Consider the following 24,400-nt stretch of genomic DNA (forward strand, 5'->3'; position numbering starts at 1 on the left):
CCGAAAACTCGACTATCGGGTATTTTATGATTTCGTTCCCAGGCCGGATGACCCAAAAGTCGGGATCGTGGTACTACAGCTCTATATGAAGATTTTTTTGTGGCCTGGCGCGGATGTCTTGTTTGGCTGAGTGGCAATGAATGTGTTAAATAAATATTCAGTTGAACCAGGCATTAGATAACAGCTCTAAAAGTATAACCTAAAATTATTAGCCGACCTTGTCCTCAATCGATTGTAGACCGGATATCCCCCGCACATGCAGGTCTTCTACGATTCATTGCAGCAGTGCAATAGGAATCCCTACTATGAAATTTTGTAAAAGACAAGACAATTGACAATATTGAGTCCCGAGGAAGGACATATATGATAGTTCATCTACACACATATCATAATCCCATATCATCATCAACTTCCTCGCATTGTCCCGTCATTTTGCCACGGCTCATGAGAGCCTGGGGTCCGCTTGGCAACTTATCCCAGGAGCTGGCGTGAGCACTAATTTTTACGAAAGCGACTGCCATCATAAACCCCATATGATGCGTTCAAAAATGCGCAAATTCGATAGCGACAAGTATATATACTTGAAAAATTGTCTGGTAATAAACCTACAAATCTTTAATTCACCTACTTATTCCTGGTCGACGGAAACATATGAGCACCAAATAGGTACGTTTAAAACAAATCCCTACTAGTATTATAAATACGAAAGTAACTCTGTATGCCTGTCTGTTACCTCTCTTCACGCTTAAACCGCTGAACCGACTTAGATGAAATTTAGCTTGGAAATATTTTGCGGCCCGAGGAATAGGTAGATTTTAACAATCATCATTATCCCACGCAGACGAAGTCGCGGGCAGAAACTAGTACACGTACGTAGTATATAAATATTGAAAAAAATTGCGGTTTGAAATAAAACGTTATGGAAATGTTCAAAAACTAAATCGAAAAATATACGATGACATTGCTATAGCACTTTGTAAATTAGATTGTTCCTAATCTAGACCCACTCGCAACGAGATAGGTACCCTCGGGAAATTCGTAAAAAGTGTGTGTATCAGGATGGCGGGTGTACATCAACAAATGGAGCTGCGGTATACGTCAGGAGTTAGTGCTAGCAATGTGCCAAATGTGCGCCAAAATTGGAGCAATGTGCTCTTTAAACTCCAGAGATATTTAAGAAATAGATGACGCCCGCCATCCTGACGTCAGGTTGGCGGGTGCATTTCCAGATCTAGCCAACGGCTGCCTGCTCAAGGGTGAAAGTACTGCCTAAGGTTAGTGCTCGCAATGTGCTTCCACATGTATGAAGCACAATCAAATTCAGAGAGCGGTTAAAGAGAAATATGGAATTGAATAAAAATATATATAGACGCCTGCTCATTTTTAATAGCAATATTACATCTTCATTGCAGGCAGTTCAGGCGCACACAAATCATGCAGGCGCTTTACACAAAAAGTGATTAATAACATGATACTGGATACTAAACCCGTCTTAATTCGATTTTTTTATTTAATTTTTTTAATAGACTTGTTACTTATTGAACTTGCGAGAAACACGCAAAAAACTCGTTTAGGTACCGTGAAAACGAACACTCGGTGTTTGCGCCACGTATTAAATACTTAACCTATGAATTCTGACCTCCTTGTCGGGTTTTCAATATAGACGGCAAGGCGATAATAAAAAGAGAAAAAAATGTCACATGTCACATCAATACATGTAAAATAAAACTCGATTCGATATATTGTGTGTTGAAGAAAATGAAACCAAAGGGATCCCTATAATTAAGTATACATACAACAAAATAAAGTGCCGCCGAATCAGTGGAGACTGGAGACTCTATAAGGAGGAAAACGCAGAACCAGTGCATGTAAGTTTTTCCGCATCCCCATTTTTTGGTCCTTCGAACCGGATTCCAAATTTACCTTTAAAAATTAAATTAAACGGAAGTGCTACTTCATAACGTCCGTCTTCCAAACGATTGATTGTATTCTTGAAAATATCTTCAGCTTTTTTCTCGTCTGGACTATGAATCACTCCTCCATCCAAATCTTCAATTTCCCAGAATTTTTGCATTAAATTTCCGACATCAACCGAAGTAAAATACCCAGCTGCTGAGTAGGAAGCGTTAACTGCGGGAGCATCGCCTAGTATGATGTACCCCAGTGTAGTTTCTAGTCGATCTGTGCGGGAGTTATTCCGCACCCCCATTTTTGGCCTTTGAACCGGATTCCAAATTTACCTTTAAAAATATTACATAATAACCTTGTTGCTCACTGAATCGCGTAGGTACAAAATATAATTTCGGATTTCCTTTCGGTTTCTTAATTTTCAAAAAAATGTTCCCGTCATAATTCTATTTCAAAGTACGGTCAGTAAACTAATTTATTTTTATTGTCTGTTATTTTATTTAATATTTCATTTACGCGTAGCGTGTGGGATTATTCATCACGCTACCTTATAAATGCGTTACAAATAAATTTCGTATTTTATAACTGTCATATTGTGACATAATTTTCACGGAACATTTTCTGCATGCCATTTTCGTTATATAATTTCAGTGTATTTTAAGTTACTAAATACACTCAACTAAACTGAAAGCTACGGGTAAATTATTCCTAAAAGCCTCAGTTTTTCATAAACTGTAATTAGCCTATTGCGAAGGTTACACTTGTATTAAGGTATTATACAAGCGGAACGTTCGTATTTACTTCATTTTCCTTCGACTTGCATTAAGGTATTATACAAGTTGAATATAATTTATAATTATTTGTGCATCTTAGCACAAATTGTTCATATTTTTTCGTGCTGTCATAGTAATAACTAGGTAACCATGGCAACGCGACTTAAGCTCGCGGAAGCAAAACGTGCTCAATGTTTCATGCGTTTACAAAATATTTATGACATGATTCCAAAGTTAAGCAGTGACAAGAAGGCTTTCTCGCAGTTCATCGCGCAAGCTCGATTGGTCGATCAACTGAGAAAAGAATTTATAGAGTTGATGGATGAAGTCAATCTTCTGAACTTGGAGTTGGACCCGGAGTACATCGTCAACTACAACGCAATGAATGCGTTTGAAGATCTCTACTGCGTAATAAAATGTCAAATTTCAAAAATTGATGCACCTGCTCCGAGCCCTTCGACATCCAGGGATTCGAGCCATTCATGTAAGGACGACTCCATTAAAATCCCTCGGATTGAACTTCCTTCTTTCGATGGAGATATTCAAAACTTCCCATTCTTTTATGAAACATTTAAGCGTGTCATACATGAGAATAAAAAACTTACGGATTCTGAGCGTGTTCATTATTTGTTTAGTCATTTGACAGGAAAGGCAAAGTCGATCTGTGCGGGAGTTATACCTGCCGCAGAAAATTACAACACAGTTTGGGAAGCATTGATCGCGAAATATGATGATAAACGCGCATTAGCTACGTCATATTTAAACCAGCTGTTTTCGATGAAACCTGTCAACATCAACGGTCCTTCGGCATCTAATTTAGAAAAAATAATTGATTCGTTTGCTGCTACTATTTCAGCAATAAGACAACTCAAGCTCGAAAACTTAAGTGACTTTATTTTCATTCACCTGGGTCTTAAGTTATTAGATTCAGATACCACAAAGAATTTCGAGATGTCTATTCGGAATTCTTCTACAATGCCTACATATGACGAATTCATTTGTTTCGTTAGGGAACAAGTGAAGATTTTATATCGGACATCGCAACGAACGCCAACTAAGGCTGAAAGCGGCTCCGCTGCCAACACTAGCAGCGTGCGAGCTCCCCTCCCTCGCACGCCCCAAGCGTATGTTAGCACGCAAGGGCATGACAACGGAAGTTCATGTGCTATGTGCAAGAGTAATGATCACTCGCAACTTTATAATTGCAATAATTTCATGAAACTCACGCCTAACGAAAAATTTAATTTCGTTAAGGAAACTCACGCGTGCACTAATTGTCTGAACACGCATCATACTGCATCGAAATGTTCCTCGAAGAAAACTTGTCGTAAATGTAAAGGCAAACATCATACAACGTTACACTTCGAAAACTCAAAACCTGCAATGAATAACAACGAGTCCAAGTCTTCATCTAAGGATGATAGTGAAGCTAGCACAAGTTCATCCGTAAAGGACAACGGTGCCTCTGTATGTACTCATTCGGCATCGGGACAGACTACATCACCCTTGACGGAAATTCTCGCCACTGCTCAGGTACTCGCTAGTGGGCGTAACGGCAAGGACAAGGTTTTGAGATGTCTGCTGGATCCAGGATCACAGAAACATTACGTTACATTGAAGTGCTGCAAGAATTTAGGTCTTCCTGTACACAGCAGCCCAGTGACGTCAATAAATGGATTAGGTGGAACAACGATAACACAACCCATCCGAGGAAATGTCAACTTAACATTTAGGTCAAGATATGATCCTAAACATCAATATACTATCGAAGCGCTTGTTTTAGATGAGATCACGCCTGATTTACCGACCTGTCATATTGATCAATCTGCAACTGATCTGTTTGATAATTTACATCTAGCAGATGACTCTTGGGCGATTCCAGGTGAAATTGACGTACTTCTTGGTGTTAAGTTATTCACCAAATTGTTAATGTCAGATAAAATTGAAAACGAGCCTGGTTTGCCTGACGCTTTAGAAACTACACTGGGGTACATCATACTAGGCGATGCTCCCGCAGTTAACGCTTCCTACTCAGCAGCTGGGTATTTTACTTCGGTTGATGTCGGAAATTTAATGCAAAAATTCTGGGAAATTGAAGATTTGGATGGAGGAGTGATTCATAGTCCAGACGAGAAAAAAAGCTGAAGATATTTTCAAGAATACAATCAATCGTTTGGAAGACGGACGTTATGAAGTAGCACTTCCGTTTAAATTGGACCCAAGCAATTTAGGCGATTCTTACAAGACTGCTGAACGCAGATTTTTAGCGCTTGAAAGAAAATTCGTCAAGCAACCTGAATTAAAACCAGCTTATGATGAAGTTATCCGTGAACATATTGATAAAAAATATTTATCTGAGGTTCCAAATGATAAGTCAAATGATGCTTATCACATACCCCACCACGCAATTGTCAAAATTGACAGAATAACCACAAAGGTTAGAATTGTGCTGGACGCTAGTGCACAGACCACAAGCGGTTTATCGTTAAATGACATACTTCACGCAGGACCAAGTCTTCAAGCTGACTTGTTCTGCATTCTCCTAAACTTACGATTGTTTGGTATTGCTATCACGTCTGATGTACGTCAAATGTATCTGTGTATTGACGTACGGGGGGAGGATCGTCCTTATCAGCGTATACTTTATAGGTTTAATCCTGAAGAAACTATAAAGGTATTTCAGTATAATAGGGTAGCCTTCGGTCTACGTAGCAGTCCTTTTCTGGCACTGCGAACTGTCAAACAGTTAGTAGCTGATGAAGGTAATAAATACCCACTCGCAAAGGAAATTGCATCTCGTGATATTTATATGGATGATGTAGCCAGTTCCGTTATTGATGAAGACCAAGCTGTGCAAGCGACTAAACAACTGCTGGATTTGTTCTTGAAAGGTGGATTCCAACTGGCAAAGTGGTCGTCAAATTCTGCAGCTGTTCTGAAAGAAATACCGAAAGGACTACATTTATCCCAAAGTGTCACCTTCGACGATGATACAACATTGAAGATTTTAGGTCTGCGTTGGTATCCTGGTGAAGATGTATTCAAGTTCCAGGTTAGTCCCGACGATCGACCGTGTAGTAAAAGAAACATTCTTTCATCGGTAGCTCGACTATTCGATGTTCTGGGCCTAGTTGCCCCTGTAATTGTGTTCGCTAAGCTTCTAATAAAGGAGTTATGGCTTATGAAAATTGATTGGGACGAATTGCCGCCTGATCATATTGTACGCCAATGGCAACAGTTCCAAGGTGAACTACCGCTACTATCTAACATTAGCATTCCCAGACATATTGGTGTCATTGAAAACTGTTCATTAACTATAGTCGGCTTTTCAGATGCTAGTGAAAGAGCTTATGGTGGAGTGGTTTATGCCTACGTCACTTTTCCTAATGATTACCGAGGTGTCATTAATTTAATTTGCGCTAAATCTAAGATAGCGCCCGTGAAGGTTGTCAGCCTAGCAAGACTGGAATTATGCGCAGCATTGCTATTGTCACAACTTATAAAAAGGGTGGTTGATACCTACTCAACCAGATACCCAATCGACTCTGTGTTGGCCTTCTCCGATTCAACAGTGACACTCTGTTGGATTCATTCGTCGCCTCATCGATGGCAAACTTTTGTGGCCAATCGAGTTACCAAGATCCAAGATAACTTATCAAGCGGTCATTTTTATCATATTAAGGGAACAGAAAATCCAAGCGACTGCCTGTCTAGAGGCTTAACTCCAGCTCAACTGGTGACCCATCCTCTATGGCTATCAGGCCCTCCATGGATGAAACTCCCGAAAAACGAATGGCCGATTCAGGCGTTTATACCAGACGAAGTCAACGTTCCTGAAGAAAAAACGGTTTCTTTAGTGACTTGTGACAATTCGAACGACAACTTAATTTATGATTTGTCTAAACGGTTCTCGTCATGGGTTAAATATGTACGCACAGTTGCCTATATCTTAAAATGTATAAAACGATTACCTAAAGGCCCTATTAGTGCTGATGACTTAACAGCAGCCGAATTAGAAATCGTACGAGCTCTACAAAGAGTTTATTTCAGTCAACATATTTTAGATATGACCCTGAAAAAAGGGTTTACAAAAGCTTTAGCAAGCCTGAAGCCATTTATTCAAGATGGAATCCTTCGCGTCGGAGGACGTCTCAGTAATTCTGATGAAGATTACGATTATAAACATCCTTTGTTATTGCCACGTCGTGATCACATCATTAACCTACTGGTCGATTATTATCATCGACACCATTTACATGCAGGACCTGAAACTCTTATATCTATTATGCGACATCGATTCTGGATCATAGCAGCTCGATGTATTATTCGTCATCGCATTCATTTATGCAATTACTGCTTCCGGACCAAGCCAAAGGCTAACTCCCCAATGATGGCAGATTTACCAGCATGCAGGGTAAATCAAGTTGAGAAAGCCTTTATACATACTGGCTGTGATTACGCTGGTCCGTTGTATTGTACACCTGTTCGACGAAGAGGCGTGAAGAGTCAAAAGGTTTATTTGTGCTTATTCACATGTCTCACAACGCGAGCAATTCATTTAGAACTTGCAACTGACTTAAGTACAGCAAGCTTTATGTCAGCATTTAAGCGGTTTTTATCCAGACGTGGTCCTGTAAAATATATGTACAGCGATAACGGAACCAACTTCCAGGGAGCCAATACATATTTGCAAGAACTTCATAATTTCCTTGCGAATGAGTATCGAGACGCTTGGGAAACTGAACTATCAGCCAATAAAATAATTTGGCGATTTATTCCCCCCAGTGCTCCACATTTTGGAGGATGTTGGGAAAGTAACGTTAAATGCGTCAAATCACATTTGTTTCGTACGATAGGTAAACAAATCTTGTCATTTCAGGAATTAATGACAGTTCTATGTGAAATTGAGGCTTTATTAAATTCTAGACCGCTATCCGTGTTAAGCTCTGATCCAGCTGAACCTTCCGCATTGACGCCAGCTCATTTTCTTAATGTTACTCCATTGAAATATCTTCCAGCTGCGTCTGTTGCGGAGGTAACATCTGATCATCTTTTGCAAAGATATCAATTATTAGATCGCTTAACGCAATCATTTTGGAAGAGGTGGCGCGATGAGTATTTGCACGCGTTGCAAACCAGACAAAAATGGAATACTCCTTCTCAGCCTATTAAGGAAGGAACTGTTGTAGTCATCCTTCAAGATAATGTTATGCCTCTACATTGGCCGTTAGGTCTTATAACTAAACTCTTTCCAGGCAAGGACGGTATTGCCAGAGTTGCTTTGGTTAAAACAAAATCAGGCACACTTAAAAGACCTTTGGTCAAATTATGTCCTTTGCCTTCTCAATAATATAATTTCATATTTCTATTAGTATTTAGTTATCTCTCTCAAGTTATGGAGGCTTCATATGTTTATGTCAATTTAGTTTTCTCTGAGCAATAAGGATGCTATTATGTAGTAAATGATTTATTTTAAATAACTTTTTGAAAGCTATTCCTTTCAAGGCCGGGGGAATGTTTGCGCCACGTATTAAATACTTAACCTATGAATTCTGACCTCCTTGTCGGGTTTTCAATATAGACGGCAAGGCGATAATAAAAAGAGAAAAAAATGTCACATGTCACATCAATACATGTAAAATAAAACTCGATTCGATATATTGTGTGTTGAAGAAAATGAAACCAAAGGGATCCCTATAATTAAGTATACATACAACAAAATAAAGTGCCGCCGAATCAGTGGAGACTGGAGACTCTATAAGGAGGAAAACGCAGAACCAGTGCATGTAAGTTTTTCCGCATCCCCACTCGGTAAAATATTTATATTACTCTACGACCAACTATTACACACATTAAGTATTACTATTGCTTGAAGCTACAACATTTTCTACAAATGTGTCTACGTTAACCCATTCAAGGCCAGCGACTCTGCGTATGTAGGTATTAGTCGAGTGTGCTCAGAGCATAAAAAGGTCAACTACGGAGTTGCGTGAACAAGAGATTTCCTTTGGCAGGATTGGTCCTTAGGACCCAAGGATGGATTTAAGAAGAGGAGCCACCCAGATTTTTGATGCAGGTGGGGGGTGGGGGGGTTATAAGCGTCTGCGACGTCTGAGGTTAATAAGTTTAGGTTCTAAGTCAAGTTTAGTATCATTTTCAACTAAATCAAAGTTGTAGACATATATTTCATCCAAATCGGTTCAGCGTTTATTGATTCCCCATACAACCCTACACCTTACCTTTCATTTTAAGGGATTTTTTCGGGATAAAAACTATCCTATTCTTTTTCACGAGACTCAAACTATCTCTATACCAAATTTTATCTAAATCGGTTAAGCGGTTATTGAATCCCCATACAAATTTCCACCTCCCTTTTCACACCCTTAAGGGATTATTTTTGAGATTAAAAGTATCTTTGTTCTTCCCTGGGACTCAAGTCATGTCTATACCAAATTTCAACTAAGTAAATTGGTTCAGCGGTTTAAACGTCAAGAGGAATTTAAATAAAAATTCTTCATATATATTTTATGTGTTTTTACTACGGAATGGTAGAAATATGATATCATTTTGCCCCCCCCCCCCCCCCCTAAAATTTTACACCAAAAATCTGGGTGGCTCCACTTTTTAAATCCATTCTTGGGCCTAAGGACCAATCCTGCCAAAGGAAATCTCTTGTTCACGCAACGCTGTAGTTGTAGCGCTGGCGGTTCACCAAAAAACGCTGCAAATGGTGTTAAAGGTATGAAAAACGGTACGATTGATCTTTAGGACATTTGAAACAATTTGACCCGAAGCAACAACATATAAAAAAAAACGAGAGAAGTTATGAAGTCATCTTTTTTTGTATGGAATTTAAAAAAAATGTTTAGAAACCTATCGTGTGTGGTATTAAACGAAAGGGCTTTCTGAGCCAATTCTAAAAATATATCTTAGCTATTAGCTATAATTTGAGGTATATTTTACAAAAAATATGGAACGGTATTGTATCTGGAGAACCCCAAACTTGGTATGTTTTGAAAATTATTTTTATTATAATTAAATAAAAATTACTGAAATGTAATGATGTGATATATTTTTAGAATTGGCTCAGTAAGCCCTTTCGTACCCTAAACTTGACACTGTGCATTCTTATGCACGATACACTTTTTAAAAATCTACGCAAAAAGTTAACAGCTTCATACTATTTTTTGACGCATATTTTTCGACTTAATTTTTTTATTTTTTATTTTTAATAATATACTTAATTGGTAAAAAATTGTTTTATGTCGCGTGCATCACTGATTTTGAGTGTAGCACGCAAAATGGCAGGCCGCAAAGCTGCGTCTACGCATCGTATGGGAAAAGTGGTACTTTTTAGTGTTTTCCTTTTAGATTTCGGTCTATTTATGATTGTTACATAAAAACGGAATATATATTCTATACAATTACGTATTTTTATTAGTCATTGCATTATTGTTATAGATAGCATGAACTCGTTTTATTGTATTTATCTACAAATGCACACCGCCAGCTTCTCTACTAACAACATGCTTTTTTAAATGTATCTTTAAAGGAACACTGCCAGGTTGAGGTTTGAGAATATTTACTCTCTTACTAAGAAATTATTAGGATTTTAGGACAAATTACGATATTCTATTTATTAAAAGTATTTAACTATATTACTCAAGTGCCACAAATATTACAGATGAGGCTACATCAACAAAATAGAGCTCGCAATCTGGTTGCTCTTGTTCCTCACCCCTGGGTCAGATCAGAAATAAACAGCAGCAGTTGCCTTCATCTTTACCATCTTCTCTAGAGCACCTACACCTGTTATCAAACAGCGATCATGAAACAACAGATATCGACCTCAGCCCAGCGACCACTGCTAGCCATGACCAGCATGCCACCACCACCATCGCTAAATCAGATAACATTGCTAGTACATTCAGAGTGAGTCTCCAACTACGAGACAAACAGTAAGCCGCTCTGAACAAGCAAATGCTCCAACATCATCCCATAATCCTATATCCGACACCATCGCCATTTTCAGGTTTATCATCCTTCATCCTACTCTACAGATTCAGTGTTCCTTTACTTGCAGTAGCTACTCGATCAAAAAAACTAAAACTATAATTGTGACTAAAAAGAAGCCAGTCCAATCAAAACCTCTCACACTGTATTGGAAATGTAGCGATTTACCGGAATTGCGCCAGTCAAAATTGAGCAGAAGTTTTCGAAAGGTCAGTTACTGACCTGACTACTGTAGTCACAGAAAATATGTAAAAAATAAGCCAAATAAAAAGTAGCTGTTTCAGGGGAAGGAACACTGAAGCTGAATGATAAACCTGAAAATGGCGATGGTATAGGATTATGGGATGGTGTTGTGGCATTCGCATTTGCTTGTTCAGACTACTTCAGACAGGCTTACTGTTTGTCTTGTAGTAGAAGACTCACTCTGAAGATGTACTAGCAATGTTACCTGATTTGGCGAAGGTGATGGTGGCATGCTGGTCATAGATAGCAGTGGTCGCTGGGCTGGGGTCGCTATCTGTTGTTTCATGATCGCTGTCTGATAACAAGTCTAGGTTCTCTAGAGAATATGGTAAAGATGAAGGCAACTGCTGCTGTCTATTTCTGATCTGACCCCGGGGTGAGGAACAAGAGCAACCAGATTGCGAGCTCTATTTTGTTGATGTAGCCTTATCTGTAATATCTGTGGCACTTGTGTAATATAGTTAAATAGTTTTAATAAATAGAATATCGTAATTTGTCCTAAAATCCTACTAATTTCTTAGTAAGACAGTAAATATTCTGCAACCTCAACCTGGCAATGAATCTTTAAAGATACATAACTCACCTTACAGTGAACCTGGCAGTGTCTCTGTCGCAGTCGGATTGTATAATTTTTTATTTATACAACGTACGAGGGGCGGCTGAAAAGTTCGCGGCCTTAGAAAAAAAATGAAAGAGAGTATTAAAATAAATGTTTTTATTTTTCAATATAGTCCCCATGGAGTGATAAGCACTTTTCGCTTCGAGCAAATAATGCTTTAATACCGCCGAAAAAATTATCTTTTTCCTTCGCTTCAAAATGGCTCTCTACCGCAGCCTTGATCTGATTGTCATCGGCAAACCGGCGACCACGTAAGTCTTTTTTCAAATTTAAAAAAAGGAAATAATCGCTCGGAGCCAGGTCTGGACTGTAGGGTGGATGATTGATTTCTCCAAAACCAGTGTCTTTTAGTTCCTGCTTAGTAACACGGGAAGTGTGAACTGGTGCGTTGTCCTGTAAAAACAACACGCGACGACTGCGTCACGTGCTTGAATCAATAAATTTGCATAATAATGACCGTTCATTGTGGTCCCTTTTGGCAAATAATCAACTAATAAAACTCCTTCACTGACCCAAAACACGGTCGCCATAAGCTTAGAAGCTGACTTTTCCACTTTAAATTTCTTTGGTGCCCTCTCGCCCTTTTTTAACCATTGCATAGACTCTTGTTTTGATTCTGGATCGTATTGGCGAACCCACGTTTCATCTACGGTTACGATTCGGTTGCAAATTTCGTCCAGATTCCCTTCAGCTAGATCCAAAAATTCTTTGGAACTTTTACGTCGCCGTTCTTTGTCAAGCGGTGTCAGCATTTTTGGTACCCAGCGCGCAGTAATTTTTTTCATGTGTAAACGTTCATGTAAAATGTGTCCTACCCTTTCTTTACTAATTTGTAGTTCCTCAGCTATCTGCCAGATTTAATTCTTCTGTCAGCCAGAACACATTTCTCCACTTTTTCAACATTTTCGTCAGTGACCACCGTGACAAGCCGCCCATGGCGGGGGTCATCTTCACAGCTCTCTCGTCCTTGTTGAAATAAACGAGCCCATTTTTTTATCATAGTGTACGAAGGGCTTAAATGATGGAGAGTATCCGTCATATCATTAAAAATCTCTTTAGGCGATTTTCCTTTTTTTACAAGATACTTAATAACCGCGCGATGTTCAAATTTGTCAAAATTTCCGCATTCAACAGACATTGTTAAGTATATCCGCGCACAGAACGAAAAACGAATATTTTTTTTAAATGGCGGCAATATTTAAACTGCCAAAGAGGCGGGGGAAAAAGTAGCATAGTTTTTTTTTTATCTTTCTTTTTTTTCTAGCTTAGGCCGCGAATATTTCAGCCGCCCCTCGTATCTTTAAATGCACTCTGCCAAGTATGCACAAATTAACATTTAATGAGGTATGTATCCTAGGAGAGATGTCGTAGTCAGATCGTATAATCCGCCGTATTACATTACGGCTAGCCGTTTTACAAAACAGGGGCGTTTTGAAATGCGGCGGTTCGACGATTAGCCGGATTGAATGCGGCTGAATGAAAATCCGCCGGAATGTATTCGGCGCCATACGCCATAAGTTCTTAGCTAGCCGTAATGTAATACAGCGAGTCATTAGCCGCCGCTTTGACAGTTTTTAGTTCCCATTTTTAACACTCGTGGCGCTGTCTGACATAACAACATCAAACTATGAAAAACGCTGGGGTGTCCATCAAATCTGGAGTTCGTCGGACTGTTTCTTTTCAAAAAACATTTCCTTCGCAACTTAACTAGACGGAGCCCCGAAGCGGGGCTCCTATTTCTGAGCGGTTTGCCCTTCGGGCATCTGAAGCTACCTAACGAACCTAACCTACCTACCTATTGATTTAGTGAGACGTCCGTGAAAACATTACACTTTGGGGAAAAAAGCGTAGGTAGGTAAGTAGGTTAGGTTCGTTAGGTAGCTTCAGATGCCCGAAGGGCAAACCGCCCAGAAATAGGAGCCCCGCTTGCGGGGCTCCGTCTATTTAAGTTGTGAAGGGAATGTTTCGGAAAAAAAAACATGTAGTGCGGTGGGACCATGGTAAAAATAAATTAAATTGCAAACATTGTCAAACTCCGGTTACGTAGGCGACCGAAAGAACTGGTCACTCTACAATCTAAATAGTAGATACGATGCGGCTAAACGTAGGCCGCCTTATTGAAGAACGTATCGCAATGACAATCCGGCTAATCGTCGAACCGCCGCATTTCAAAACGCCCCTGTTTTGTAAAACGGCTAGCCGTAATGTAATACGGCGGATTATACGATCTGACTACGACATCTCTCCTAGGATACATACCTTATTAAATGTTAATTTGTGCATACTTGGCAGAGTGCATTTAAAGATACGTTGTATAAATAAAAAACTAAAAGACTAAGATTTTTTTTATTTTTTTTTGTACCCTTTATACCAACCCTTAATATCCCTTTTTTTAGGATAAAAACACTAAATTCGAGTAAAAAAAATCCTGCCAAGTTTAGGGTTAATACCACACACGAAAGGTTTCTGAACAATTTTTTTTTAAATTCCATACAAAAAAAGATGACGTCATAACTCCTCTCGTTTTTTTTTTATTTGTTGGTGCTTCGGGTCAAATTGTTTCAAATGTCCTAAAGATCAGTCGTACCGATTTTCATACCTTTAACACCATTTGCAGGATTTTACTGATTTTCGCGGTGTACCGCCAGCGCTATTGACCTTTTTATGCTCTGAGCACACTCGACTAATACCCACATACGCAGCGTCGCTGGCTTGGAATGGGTTAACGTAGACGCATTTGTAGAAAATGTTGTAGCTTCAAGCAATAGTAACACTTAATGTGTGTAGTGTGTACGTAATAGTTGGTCGTAGAGTAATATAAATATTTTACCGAGTGATCGTTTTTACGGTACCTAAACGAGTTTTTTGCGTGTTTCTCACAAGTTCAATAAGTAACACGTCTATTGGAAAAATAAAATAAAAAACTTTTTATGTAAAGCGCCTGCATGTTTTGTGTGCGCCTGATGAACTGCCTGCAATGAAGATGTAATATTGCTATTTAAAATGAGCAGGCGTCTATATATATTTTTATTCAATTCCATATTTCTCTTTAACCGCTCTCTGAATTTGATTGTGCTTCATACATGTGGAAGCACATTGCGAGCACTAACCTTAGGCAGTACTTTCACCCTTGAGTAGGCAGCCGTTGGCTGGATCTGGAAATGCACCCGCCAACCTGACGTCAGGATGGCGGGCGTCATCTATTTCTTAAATATCTCTGGAGTTTAAAGAGCACATTGCTCCAATTTTGGCGCACATTTGGCACATTGCTAGCACTAACTCCTGACGTATACCGCAGCTCCATTTGTTGATGTACACCCGCCATCCTGATACACACTAAAAAGTCAGGGCGCGATAACTCAATTGGTGACAACTTCCCTCTAGGCGAAATCGGTATGGGTGAATATGACCATAATAATTGTATATAGACGGTTCTCATCAGTATATTGCTTCAATAATCTTTTGGGAAATACATAGAAGGCAACCGATATCATAACTTAAACATGGCCACCCATGTTTATGTTATGACTAGCTTTTGCCCGCGACTTCGTCTGCGTGGAATCATCAATATGTCGTTTATTTTTTATCCAATCTGCTAAAGTAGACTAAGGGTCGGTTGCACCAAACTGTTTGTATCGTTAAAGAGTTCGCAAAATTTTATTGTATGGAGAGTTTCATAGTAAACCGCCACGGCGCGCCGGGTGACGTTGATCAGTCTGTCAAGTGCGGATGGTGCAACTGGCACTTATTCATTCCCCGTACAAATACCCAAACAGCCCAAGACCGGATTGGAAGAATATGATTCGATCCCTACACCCCAATAGTAGGTAGGTATTACTATTTCGGCTATATTAGATAGTAATGTTACAAGCAGTTACCTGGTACTCCGAGCCGATACGTCTTCTGCACGTACTTGAGACCGTGCACGATCTCACGCTGCACAATGAAGTCGATCCTTATCCGGTATTGCACGCCCTCCTTGATAACGAACACCTGAAACAGAAGAGGAACGCGTAAGTGTAAGGGCTCATTTAGACGGCGCGCGAACTCATATATGATTTTGGTTACATTGCGGACCATTGAGGTTACATCAATTCAGTCGACCGATCAAATGACGCAATGTAATGAAACTCGCATGCGATTTCTCGCACCGTCTAAATGAACCCTCAGTCACAGGCATAATATAGCCTCGTGCCACCCAATATACAATACGGTGTATACTGTTTCAATTGAATCTGAACCTTCATTAAAACTTACAAAAATACCTAGCATTTATTTTTCTCTTTAAATTTTTGAATAAACGAAATTCAACCCAATTAAAAAGATAACTAGATTCGAACTTCCTTAGCGATAATTTTGTATGGTGAGGGGCGCCAAGAGGATAGTCAAGATTGCTTATCAATGATCAAAGGCGCAAGGAAAATCGGAATGTCAAGTGTCATTGGAAGTATTCAATTTGGAATTTACATGCGATAGCGTGAATTATTATTTTTTAACAGTACCTATATTCCAAGGTCAAATCATCTACCATCATAAGTGATATCTTTACATAATAATCGCTTGGCCGCTCCGCTTGGACCACTTAGCATACAATACATTTACTATCAAACTATTCAGACCGGCTGAGGCACAGCACGCGACATGCCCATCTGTCAACGGCGCTGCCATTATTTACGACCCGTGTGACGATTGGCGTCAGTCGACACACTGTATATATACACTATATACAGGATGTGAAGGAGACTAGAGTAAACTTTAACACTTATCCTGGACCTCCATGGTAACTATCAAACTATTCAGACCGTCTGAAGCTCAGCACGCGACATACCTATCTGTCAACGGTGCTACCACGCCGATTGGCGTCAGTCGACGTATACTGTACCTATATACAGGGGGTGACGGAAATGAGGACACAATTTCCCTGAACTAACTTTGCATCAAGCCTATTTTGAGGTAGTTAAGGCTTTAGGACCCGACTAATAAAATTAGTCGTTTAAATTTAAACGACTAATTTTCTTCTGTCAGAAACAAGAGTTATACGTTTAATGATAAATTTATAAACGTTGAAATTATAATACATATTTCCTGTTCGCCCAATATCCTCATCGGCTCGTCACTAATAGCTGTGCTAATAAAGATTTGTTAATTGTTTAAAATACTAGGTTTATGTTCTTATGAAATTCGAATTATAAAAAGAAAATGTCGAAAATATTGGTACCTACAGAGGGTACAGAATATAAATTATATATGCCTCTCTATCGCTTTTGCATATTCGAGCTACAGACGGGCAAATAGACGAAAAAACGAAGCGGTTCGCGGTAGACCCTCTAATTAAAATTCGATCAAGCGATGAATCAACGTTAAGAGTCATACGATCCTAGCTGTCATCATACAATCGAATTTATCGAAGTTAGACTCTCATTTTAGACGACATTCTGATGTTTGATATTAACATTCAAGTAACATACCTACATCATACGTAGTATAGGTACTAGTTTTCGTTTGTAGGAATTGTATAACAAAGAAATTAGAGCGAGTAGTAGTTTTACATACAAAAATTGTAGTAAAACAAAAGAAAACAGAAAATAAAGAAAATAGTTTCTTTGTAACAATTTACATGTCATTTCACGCATTCACTGCCAGGGGGCGTGGCCTAGGAATAAACTTGTATGACGGTCGACGCACATGTGGGTGTCGGGGGCAGTAAATGTGTTAATCATGTCGTTTTAAAATAAGAGCTCTTCGATTGTACGGGAGCAGTTTTTTGGCGGCGGGTTCCTGTGACTCTTAAACCATCGATTACAGTACAAGCGGAAGGAAAACCGCACATTACACCCTTTTCGTCCCGGCTCATCCTGTATACGCTGGCAGGACGCCAAAACTGATTTAATACCGGAGCAAATTGCGACAAGCGACATTACTCCGAGTCCAGGCCGCGTAATAGCACAGAATAAATAATAGTACTAAGTACAGAAGACTCACTCTCTAACAAAACGCGTCTGTTACGATCAGCACAGATATAGCCGCTAGGTGGCGACAACGCCACACGCGGCTTATGGCTTTCCCCAAAATTGGGGCCGGAACGGATGTACTTTTTAGCTACCTGTAGCAAAGCGACGAAATCGCGGAGTGAGACACGCCTGGTAATAGCCAATGTGCCAATTCATTACGTTCCGTAGCGATCGAAACGCAACTGTCACTGTCGCACTAATATGAAGAGTGATAGAGACACAAGGCGATACGATGGCGAAGCGATAGCGATTGTCACCTTGGGTGGGCCGCCAGAACGATTGAACTCTGCTTACTAGTGTACAGTTAAATTCAGAATAGCTGGTACTAATGAAGTTAACGAATGACATAATTGTGTCAGTGCCGTAATAGACAGAGGGGCTACAGCGAAAACCTAAATTCGCAAATTGCGGGGATTTTCCTATTTTACTCCAATGAAGGCGTAATTAGAGTGACAGAGAAAAATCCCCGCAATTTGCGATATTCGGTTGTGTAGGTTGCATTTAAAAGTATTTTTGATAAGATACTTGCAAATTGTTATCATTATCACTCAATGTTCGCTTGTATACTTTATCGTAGACGGGTACCTAATGGCCACGGCACGTTAATTAGCACCAGAAGTGTAAAAACGATAATTTCGTTCGTTTTATTACTGTGAGGTGGGATCATCTAAATGTTACTTTAAAATGCCATTTTTTCTTTTTAACCCTTAACACATTCATTGCCACCCAGCCAAACAAGACATCCGCGCCAGGCCACAAAAAGTTCTTCATATAAAGGTGTAGTACCTACCACGATTCCGACTATCGGGTCGTCCGGCCTGGGAACGAAATCATAAAATACCCGATAGTCGGGTTTTCGGCACTGAATGTGTTAACCAAAAATGGATGTGTGGATAAGAAAAATGGCGTAGAGAAAAAGACAAAAACCTACTGTAATAAATAAATAATATCTGGGTGACCGAGCTTCGCTCGGAAAACGTATAAAAACTCGAAAATGCGCGTTTTCCCAGAGATAAGACCTAGCTAGATCGATTTTTCGCCCCCGAAAACCCCCATATAGCAAATTTCATCGAAATCGTTAGAGCCGTTTCCGAGAGCGCCGAAATATAAATAAATAAATAAATAAATATACAAGAATTGCTCGTGTAAAGGTATAAAGGCCCATTTACACGATACAAGATTCTTGAACATTCAATACAATAAAATTGAGGCAACAAAAAACTTGCACTATCTAAACATACGTGACATTCTTGTATTCAAGTAGCAACTTGAATTCAATACTGGCATACGTGTAAACGAAGTCTAGTGCAGTTAATTGAATACAAGAAGTGCCAATCCATATTTTATTTTCGGCATGAATTCCGTACGCGAAGGTGTGTTCCTTGTCGCTGCTATAGTAGCAACTGTGTTACGAGAAAGACTGTTAGAAAAACGTAACAAAAGAAGCGTTAAAAATGCGTCCATCAAATTGTACCACACAAGTTATTAATATGGCTTATAAACATCAGCACTGCTAGATCCAATTCCCATTGAATCCTTCACTTTCTTCTTTTGAGCTTGATATTGCGTTCTTATGCCCTTAAGTTTCTTCGTTATTTCTTTGGGACCAAAACCTTCTACCCCAAATTCTTTTGAAAAAGCTGCATGGGCAATCCCGCGAGCCTCGCGGTTTTTATAATTTTTATTCTCTGTGTCCCACGAACATTGATGAATTCTATAAATTTCTATGAATTTAATTATCTCCGAACTACCTAATTTAAAATTATTTTTGCTCATTTTATCAGTTTTACCACCCACAAAGAACGTTCAATATTGAATGAAAATCTGCCAATGCAAATCGGTTCAATTCTTGCTTCAATATGGCTTCAATACATCATACTTGATTCAACTTGAAGTTTAGACCTGTCAAGACTTGCATGCAATTATTGCCGTTCAATAAATGTCTTTGGTGTAAACGAAATACGGTCAAGAATATTGCCTATCAAGAATTGTATACAATAATTGCATTCAAGATTTTGGTTATTGCTCATGTGTAAACATTTTGATTCAATTCTTGAATTCAATTATTGAAGGGCAAAACTTGCATACAATTATTGCCGATTCTTGTTCAAGAATCTTGTATCGTGTAAATGGGCCTTTAGATAAATTTTGTGTAAAGTAGGTACATACTAGCAGCTATGAAAGATCAGATCACTGATCGTGGCAATACGATTTATGTTTCAAAATTAGGGGTAATTAAGGTGGATTCAGACCAAACCAACACAGAGCTAGAACAAGAATAGAGCATTCGTTCTCAATCTTAGAATCTTCGCAAGAAAAGGAAAAACAACGAAAGAATGCTCTGTCTATGTTTACACAAAACACATTTGGTAGAGCAAGGTTAGAATGAGCATTCGCTCGTTTGGTCTAAATCGGCCTTTACATATCAGAGGCTACCGCGAAAACCGAAAATCGCAAATTGCGGGGATCTTTTACTTTTACTCCAATGAACGCGTAATTGGAGTGATAGAGAAAAATGCCCGGAATTTTCGAACTTGGATTCTCGCGGTTATAGCCCTGGTCGCTGGACAATTTCTACGGGGAGGGACAGAGAAAGGTTATGTTAATCAGCGTCAGCGTGTAAGTCAGCGAAAGGATCTAATAACCCTAATTTGCTTTATCACTTGTTAAGTAAGTACTGTGGCTTAGCATTTTTCGGAGGAGAGTAAGTAATAATCAGGGTTCGAAAGGATAATTATCATTATCAATGATAGTTATCTTGATAATTATCGTGACTTCTATGCCTGATTAAAACCTAAAATGTAAAAAACCCCCAATCATACTTTTTTGCTGTCAAAGACTTCAAAGAAAATAAATATAGGACAATTATCGTATCAAAGACTATAGGTCATCATAGACCAAAGATCACTAACTCGCGACATCCTTTTTCCAACGTTTTGGTATTCCACGCGCGCTGGACGGGCGCCAAATCAAATATAATAACAGAGCTAATTGCGACAGGCCAGTTTATGGGACGCGGGATGAACTAACCACCTGCTGCTAGGACCGGGAACTACAAAATGTGTATGCCGTGCACTAAAATGTCAGGTATATATCGCCGCTATACTTACTCAACCTCGTATCTGCAACACTAATTTGATGACAAAAACACCCGTATTCCGAATCAGGGATGTTGCGAATATCCGCATCCGCATCCGCAACCGCGGAACTTCCGCATTATTTTCAACATCCGCATCCGCATCCGCATAAAATCGATGCGGATTTAATGCGGATGCGGATGTGGAACAGGTCGGTACAGGAACGTCTTAGCATCGGCGTAAGTGCTAGACTGCTAGGTAATTTAGTCATTAACCAAAAAAACCTATTAGAAATGAGCAGTCAAGCGTGAGTTTTTGAGTGAGGACTTAATGTACGGAACTCTTGGAACGAGAGTCCGACTCGCACTTGGCTGGTTTTTTGAAATAAAAATTACTAAAATGTAATATTTGACGTTTTTTATGGTACTATCTTGACATCCGCATCCGCATCCGCATCCGCGGCTGTGAGCCTTTAAAAATCCGCATCCGCATCCGCGGATGTCAAAAAATCGGCATCCGCAACATCCCTGTTCCGAATGAAAGAAAAGCGACATTTCCATCAAATGATTGTTGCAGATATGAGGTTGAGTAAGTATAGCGGCGATATGTCAAAGGGCAAAATATCTGACAACATCACAAATCACAATACATGACACCCCACTAACAAAATTTGTCTAAGTATTCGATATGCATCTAGGTCAAAAACTTTTTAATTATAATATATGTATGAGGTTGTCTGGAAGAGATCTGTTTAGCGATAAGTCCGCCTGTTGTTACCTACATATTTGTACCTGTTCATACTTTCGTACCAATCTTTTTTGTAGTGTGCAACAAAGCATTTTATTTATAAATTTATTTATATAAGTTAAGGTTATACGTCTTTCCTGTAGACATTATAAAAAAATAAATTGACTTCAAAGGCTAACCTTTATTTCTTAAAAGCTAACTTTCATACGACCACGTTTCCCGAATGTTTTTAACCCACCTCTGCCTAATAATGGTGCAATCACACTATTCACACTGGGCCGTTCCACACATGAAATCAATGTCGGTTTCCCGGTAACCTCATACTTTATTTCGGTGACTGCATTAAGTAAATGACCCAATGTGATTGCACTTTAGTGTAGTCAGAGAGTTAGACATTTTTCCGCGAATAAGGCGAAAAGTATCAGAAAAGGTATCAAGAAATATGTTAAAGCGAATTCACTTTGAGTATTGCGACACGTTTTTAAAAGTTATGTTTCAGTCACATATATTTTCATAGGTCTTTCAAGTAACCTAGTATTTGTGAGTGTGAGCAATCCACCGAAGCGGGTAAGAAAAAAAGTTTTGCAGTTCAATTTGAGCATCTGCAGTGTAGGTACCTACTTCTGCTAGGTACTTGTATTGTCTGGTTACAATATGTCATACGTCCCTAACAAGATAAATAGAACACTAATTAAATCCAAATTAATCACCATCCGTCAGAATGTATTTAACTAAGATTTATTCAGCTCGCCCGAGGACTACAGTGTCACGTTCTCTGCCAAAGAAGTATCTTCTGTTATTAAAAAAATGGCAAGAGGAAAGTCTCCAGGTAAAGATAGCCTCAGTATTGAGCACCTGAAGTACGCCGGGGTTCACTTGCCGAGGGTCCTGGCAATGTTTTTCAATTTGTGTCTTAGTCATTGCTATCTGCCAGATGATCTGATGCACACAGTTGTTGTACCTATTCTAAAAAATAGGACCGGAGATGCCTCTGACGTGTCCAACTACAGGCCTATTACACTAGCAAACGTTATAGCTAAGATATTGGACGGGCTGCTTGACAGACACTTGGATAGGCACATACATTTACATGATGCTCAATTCGGGTTCCGACCTGGCCTATCCACTGAAAGTGCCATCCTGAGTCTCAAGCAGACTGTTCAATATTACACAGCTAGAAAGACACCTGTATTTGCCTGTTATCTGGACTTATCAAAGGCTTTTGACCTGGTATCGTACGATAGGCTGTGGCTGAAGATGAAGGAAGAGACTAACATACCTGGTGAAGTAATTTCCATTATGAGGTACTGGTACAGCAGGCAGAAAAACAATGTTAAATGGGCAGGTGCGCAATCGGAAGTGTATGGGTTGGAGTGCGGGGTGAGGCAGGGGGGGTTAAGCTCGCCTCGGCTCTTCAGCCTGTACATGAACCGGCTCATCGAGGAGCTTAGCAACACCACCGTAGGATGCTCAGTAGACGGAGTTTGCATAAACAACATCAGTTATGCTGATGATATGGTGTTGCTCAGCCCCTCGATTAGTGCGTTACAGAAAATGTTACGCATCTGTGAGTCATACGCGGAGGCCCATGGGCTTAAATATAACGCAGACAAGAGCGAGTTCATGGTTTTCAAGGCTGGCACTAAAACATATCTAGATGTTCCACCTGTCATGTTATGTGGGGCGCCGTTAAAACAGGTACAGCAATTTAAATATTTAGGCCACTGGGTCACCGATGACTTAAGCGACAATCTTGACATAGAGAGGGAACGTAGGGCGCTGGCTGTGCGTTGTAATATGCTGGCTCGGCGGTTTGCACGTTGTACTAATGAAGTCAAAGTAACCCTTTTTAGGGCGTACTGCCAATCTTTTTACACGTGTAGCCTATGGGTCAGACATACGCAGCGTGCATACGGCGCCCTGCGCGTCCAGTATAATGATGCGTGTAGGGTGCTGTTCGGGCTGCCGCGACATTGCAGCGCCTCCGCGATGTTTGCGGAGCGGCAAATTGATGGCTTTTACGCCGTAATCAGGAAACGGGCCGCCTCGATGATGAGACGTGTGCGCGGCTCCACGAACACCATCCTACATACACTGGCCGAGAGGTGGGACTCCCCGATACTGCGGCGATGGATTCAACTCCATACTACAGTGGGGAAATAAATTTTAAATAGTGTAAGTAAGTAATTTGTTTCTTGTATACTAACATAGTTTTAAGTATTTTTAATGTTACTAACTTATTAAATTATATTTTAGTTAATTTTAATTTTGTTGTGTATGTTTTATGGAATTTTATTCTGAAATAAATTATTTGAATTGAATTTATTGACAATCGCAATCATCATCATAAATATCTCACGTACTATCAAACAATCGGGTATCACCAGGACTCTAAAAGCTAAAAGAAACTAAACAAAACAAATTAAGTTTTGAATGTTGAACCTTAAGGACTAAAGCAATATAGTCTGAATTGCAATGGCAGGTTGTTCTATATTTGGTTAGTTAAAGCCAGCGTCCATTTGCAAACTGACTTTAACTGATGGAGCGAAGCGACGTGCTATGATTATAATTAATTTTGTGTCGTAACAAACACATTTATCTGATGTTAATAATATTATGACTGTACGGCAAAGATATGTTTACATTTTTCGCCTTATTACAAAGGCATCAGGTGCAAAAGTGTAAACATATCTTTGACGTCGACTGTACTTCGAAGATATAGGTATTTCAAAAGTTTTGCACAAAGCAGAGACGTCTGGTAATTAGATTACAATCTTAAAGGAAAACGAAATATTAAATTAGCTGAATTGGAATTTGAACCTCCGTAAGTGTAAATGTAAAGTACCTAAACGCGAAGAAAATTGCATTTTATTATGAATTAAGGCGTGTTATGTCTTACCCCATAAATATGATATTGGAGGGTTTCTATTCCAAATCTAACCGAACGTGAATAGATACGGAAGTAATGAGCTTTTTTGTGTTTTCCCAAGAAAGGAAAATAACCTTTTT

At 39.4% G+C, this 24,400-nt stretch overlaps 1 protein-coding gene across 1 annotated transcript in view; it reads right to left on the reverse strand.

Annotated features, from left to right (window-relative positions):
* The window catches only part of LOC134650977 (rho GDP-dissociation inhibitor 1), a 34,496-nt gene that overhangs the window by 3,160 nt on the left and 6,936 nt on the right, over nt 1-24,400 (reverse strand). The window contains exon 4 of the mRNA XM_063505943.1: nt 15,435-15,549. Within this exon, the coding sequence (XP_063362013.1) occupies nt 15,435-15,549 (115 nt within the window). The remainder of the gene's footprint in view (nt 1-15,434; nt 15,550-24,400) is intronic.

This window comes from Cydia amplana, chromosome 9 (assembly GCF_948474715.1).
Source record: "Cydia amplana chromosome 9, ilCydAmpl1.1, whole genome shotgun sequence".
Lineage (NCBI taxonomy): Eukaryota > Metazoa > Arthropoda > Insecta > Lepidoptera > Tortricidae > Cydia > Cydia amplana.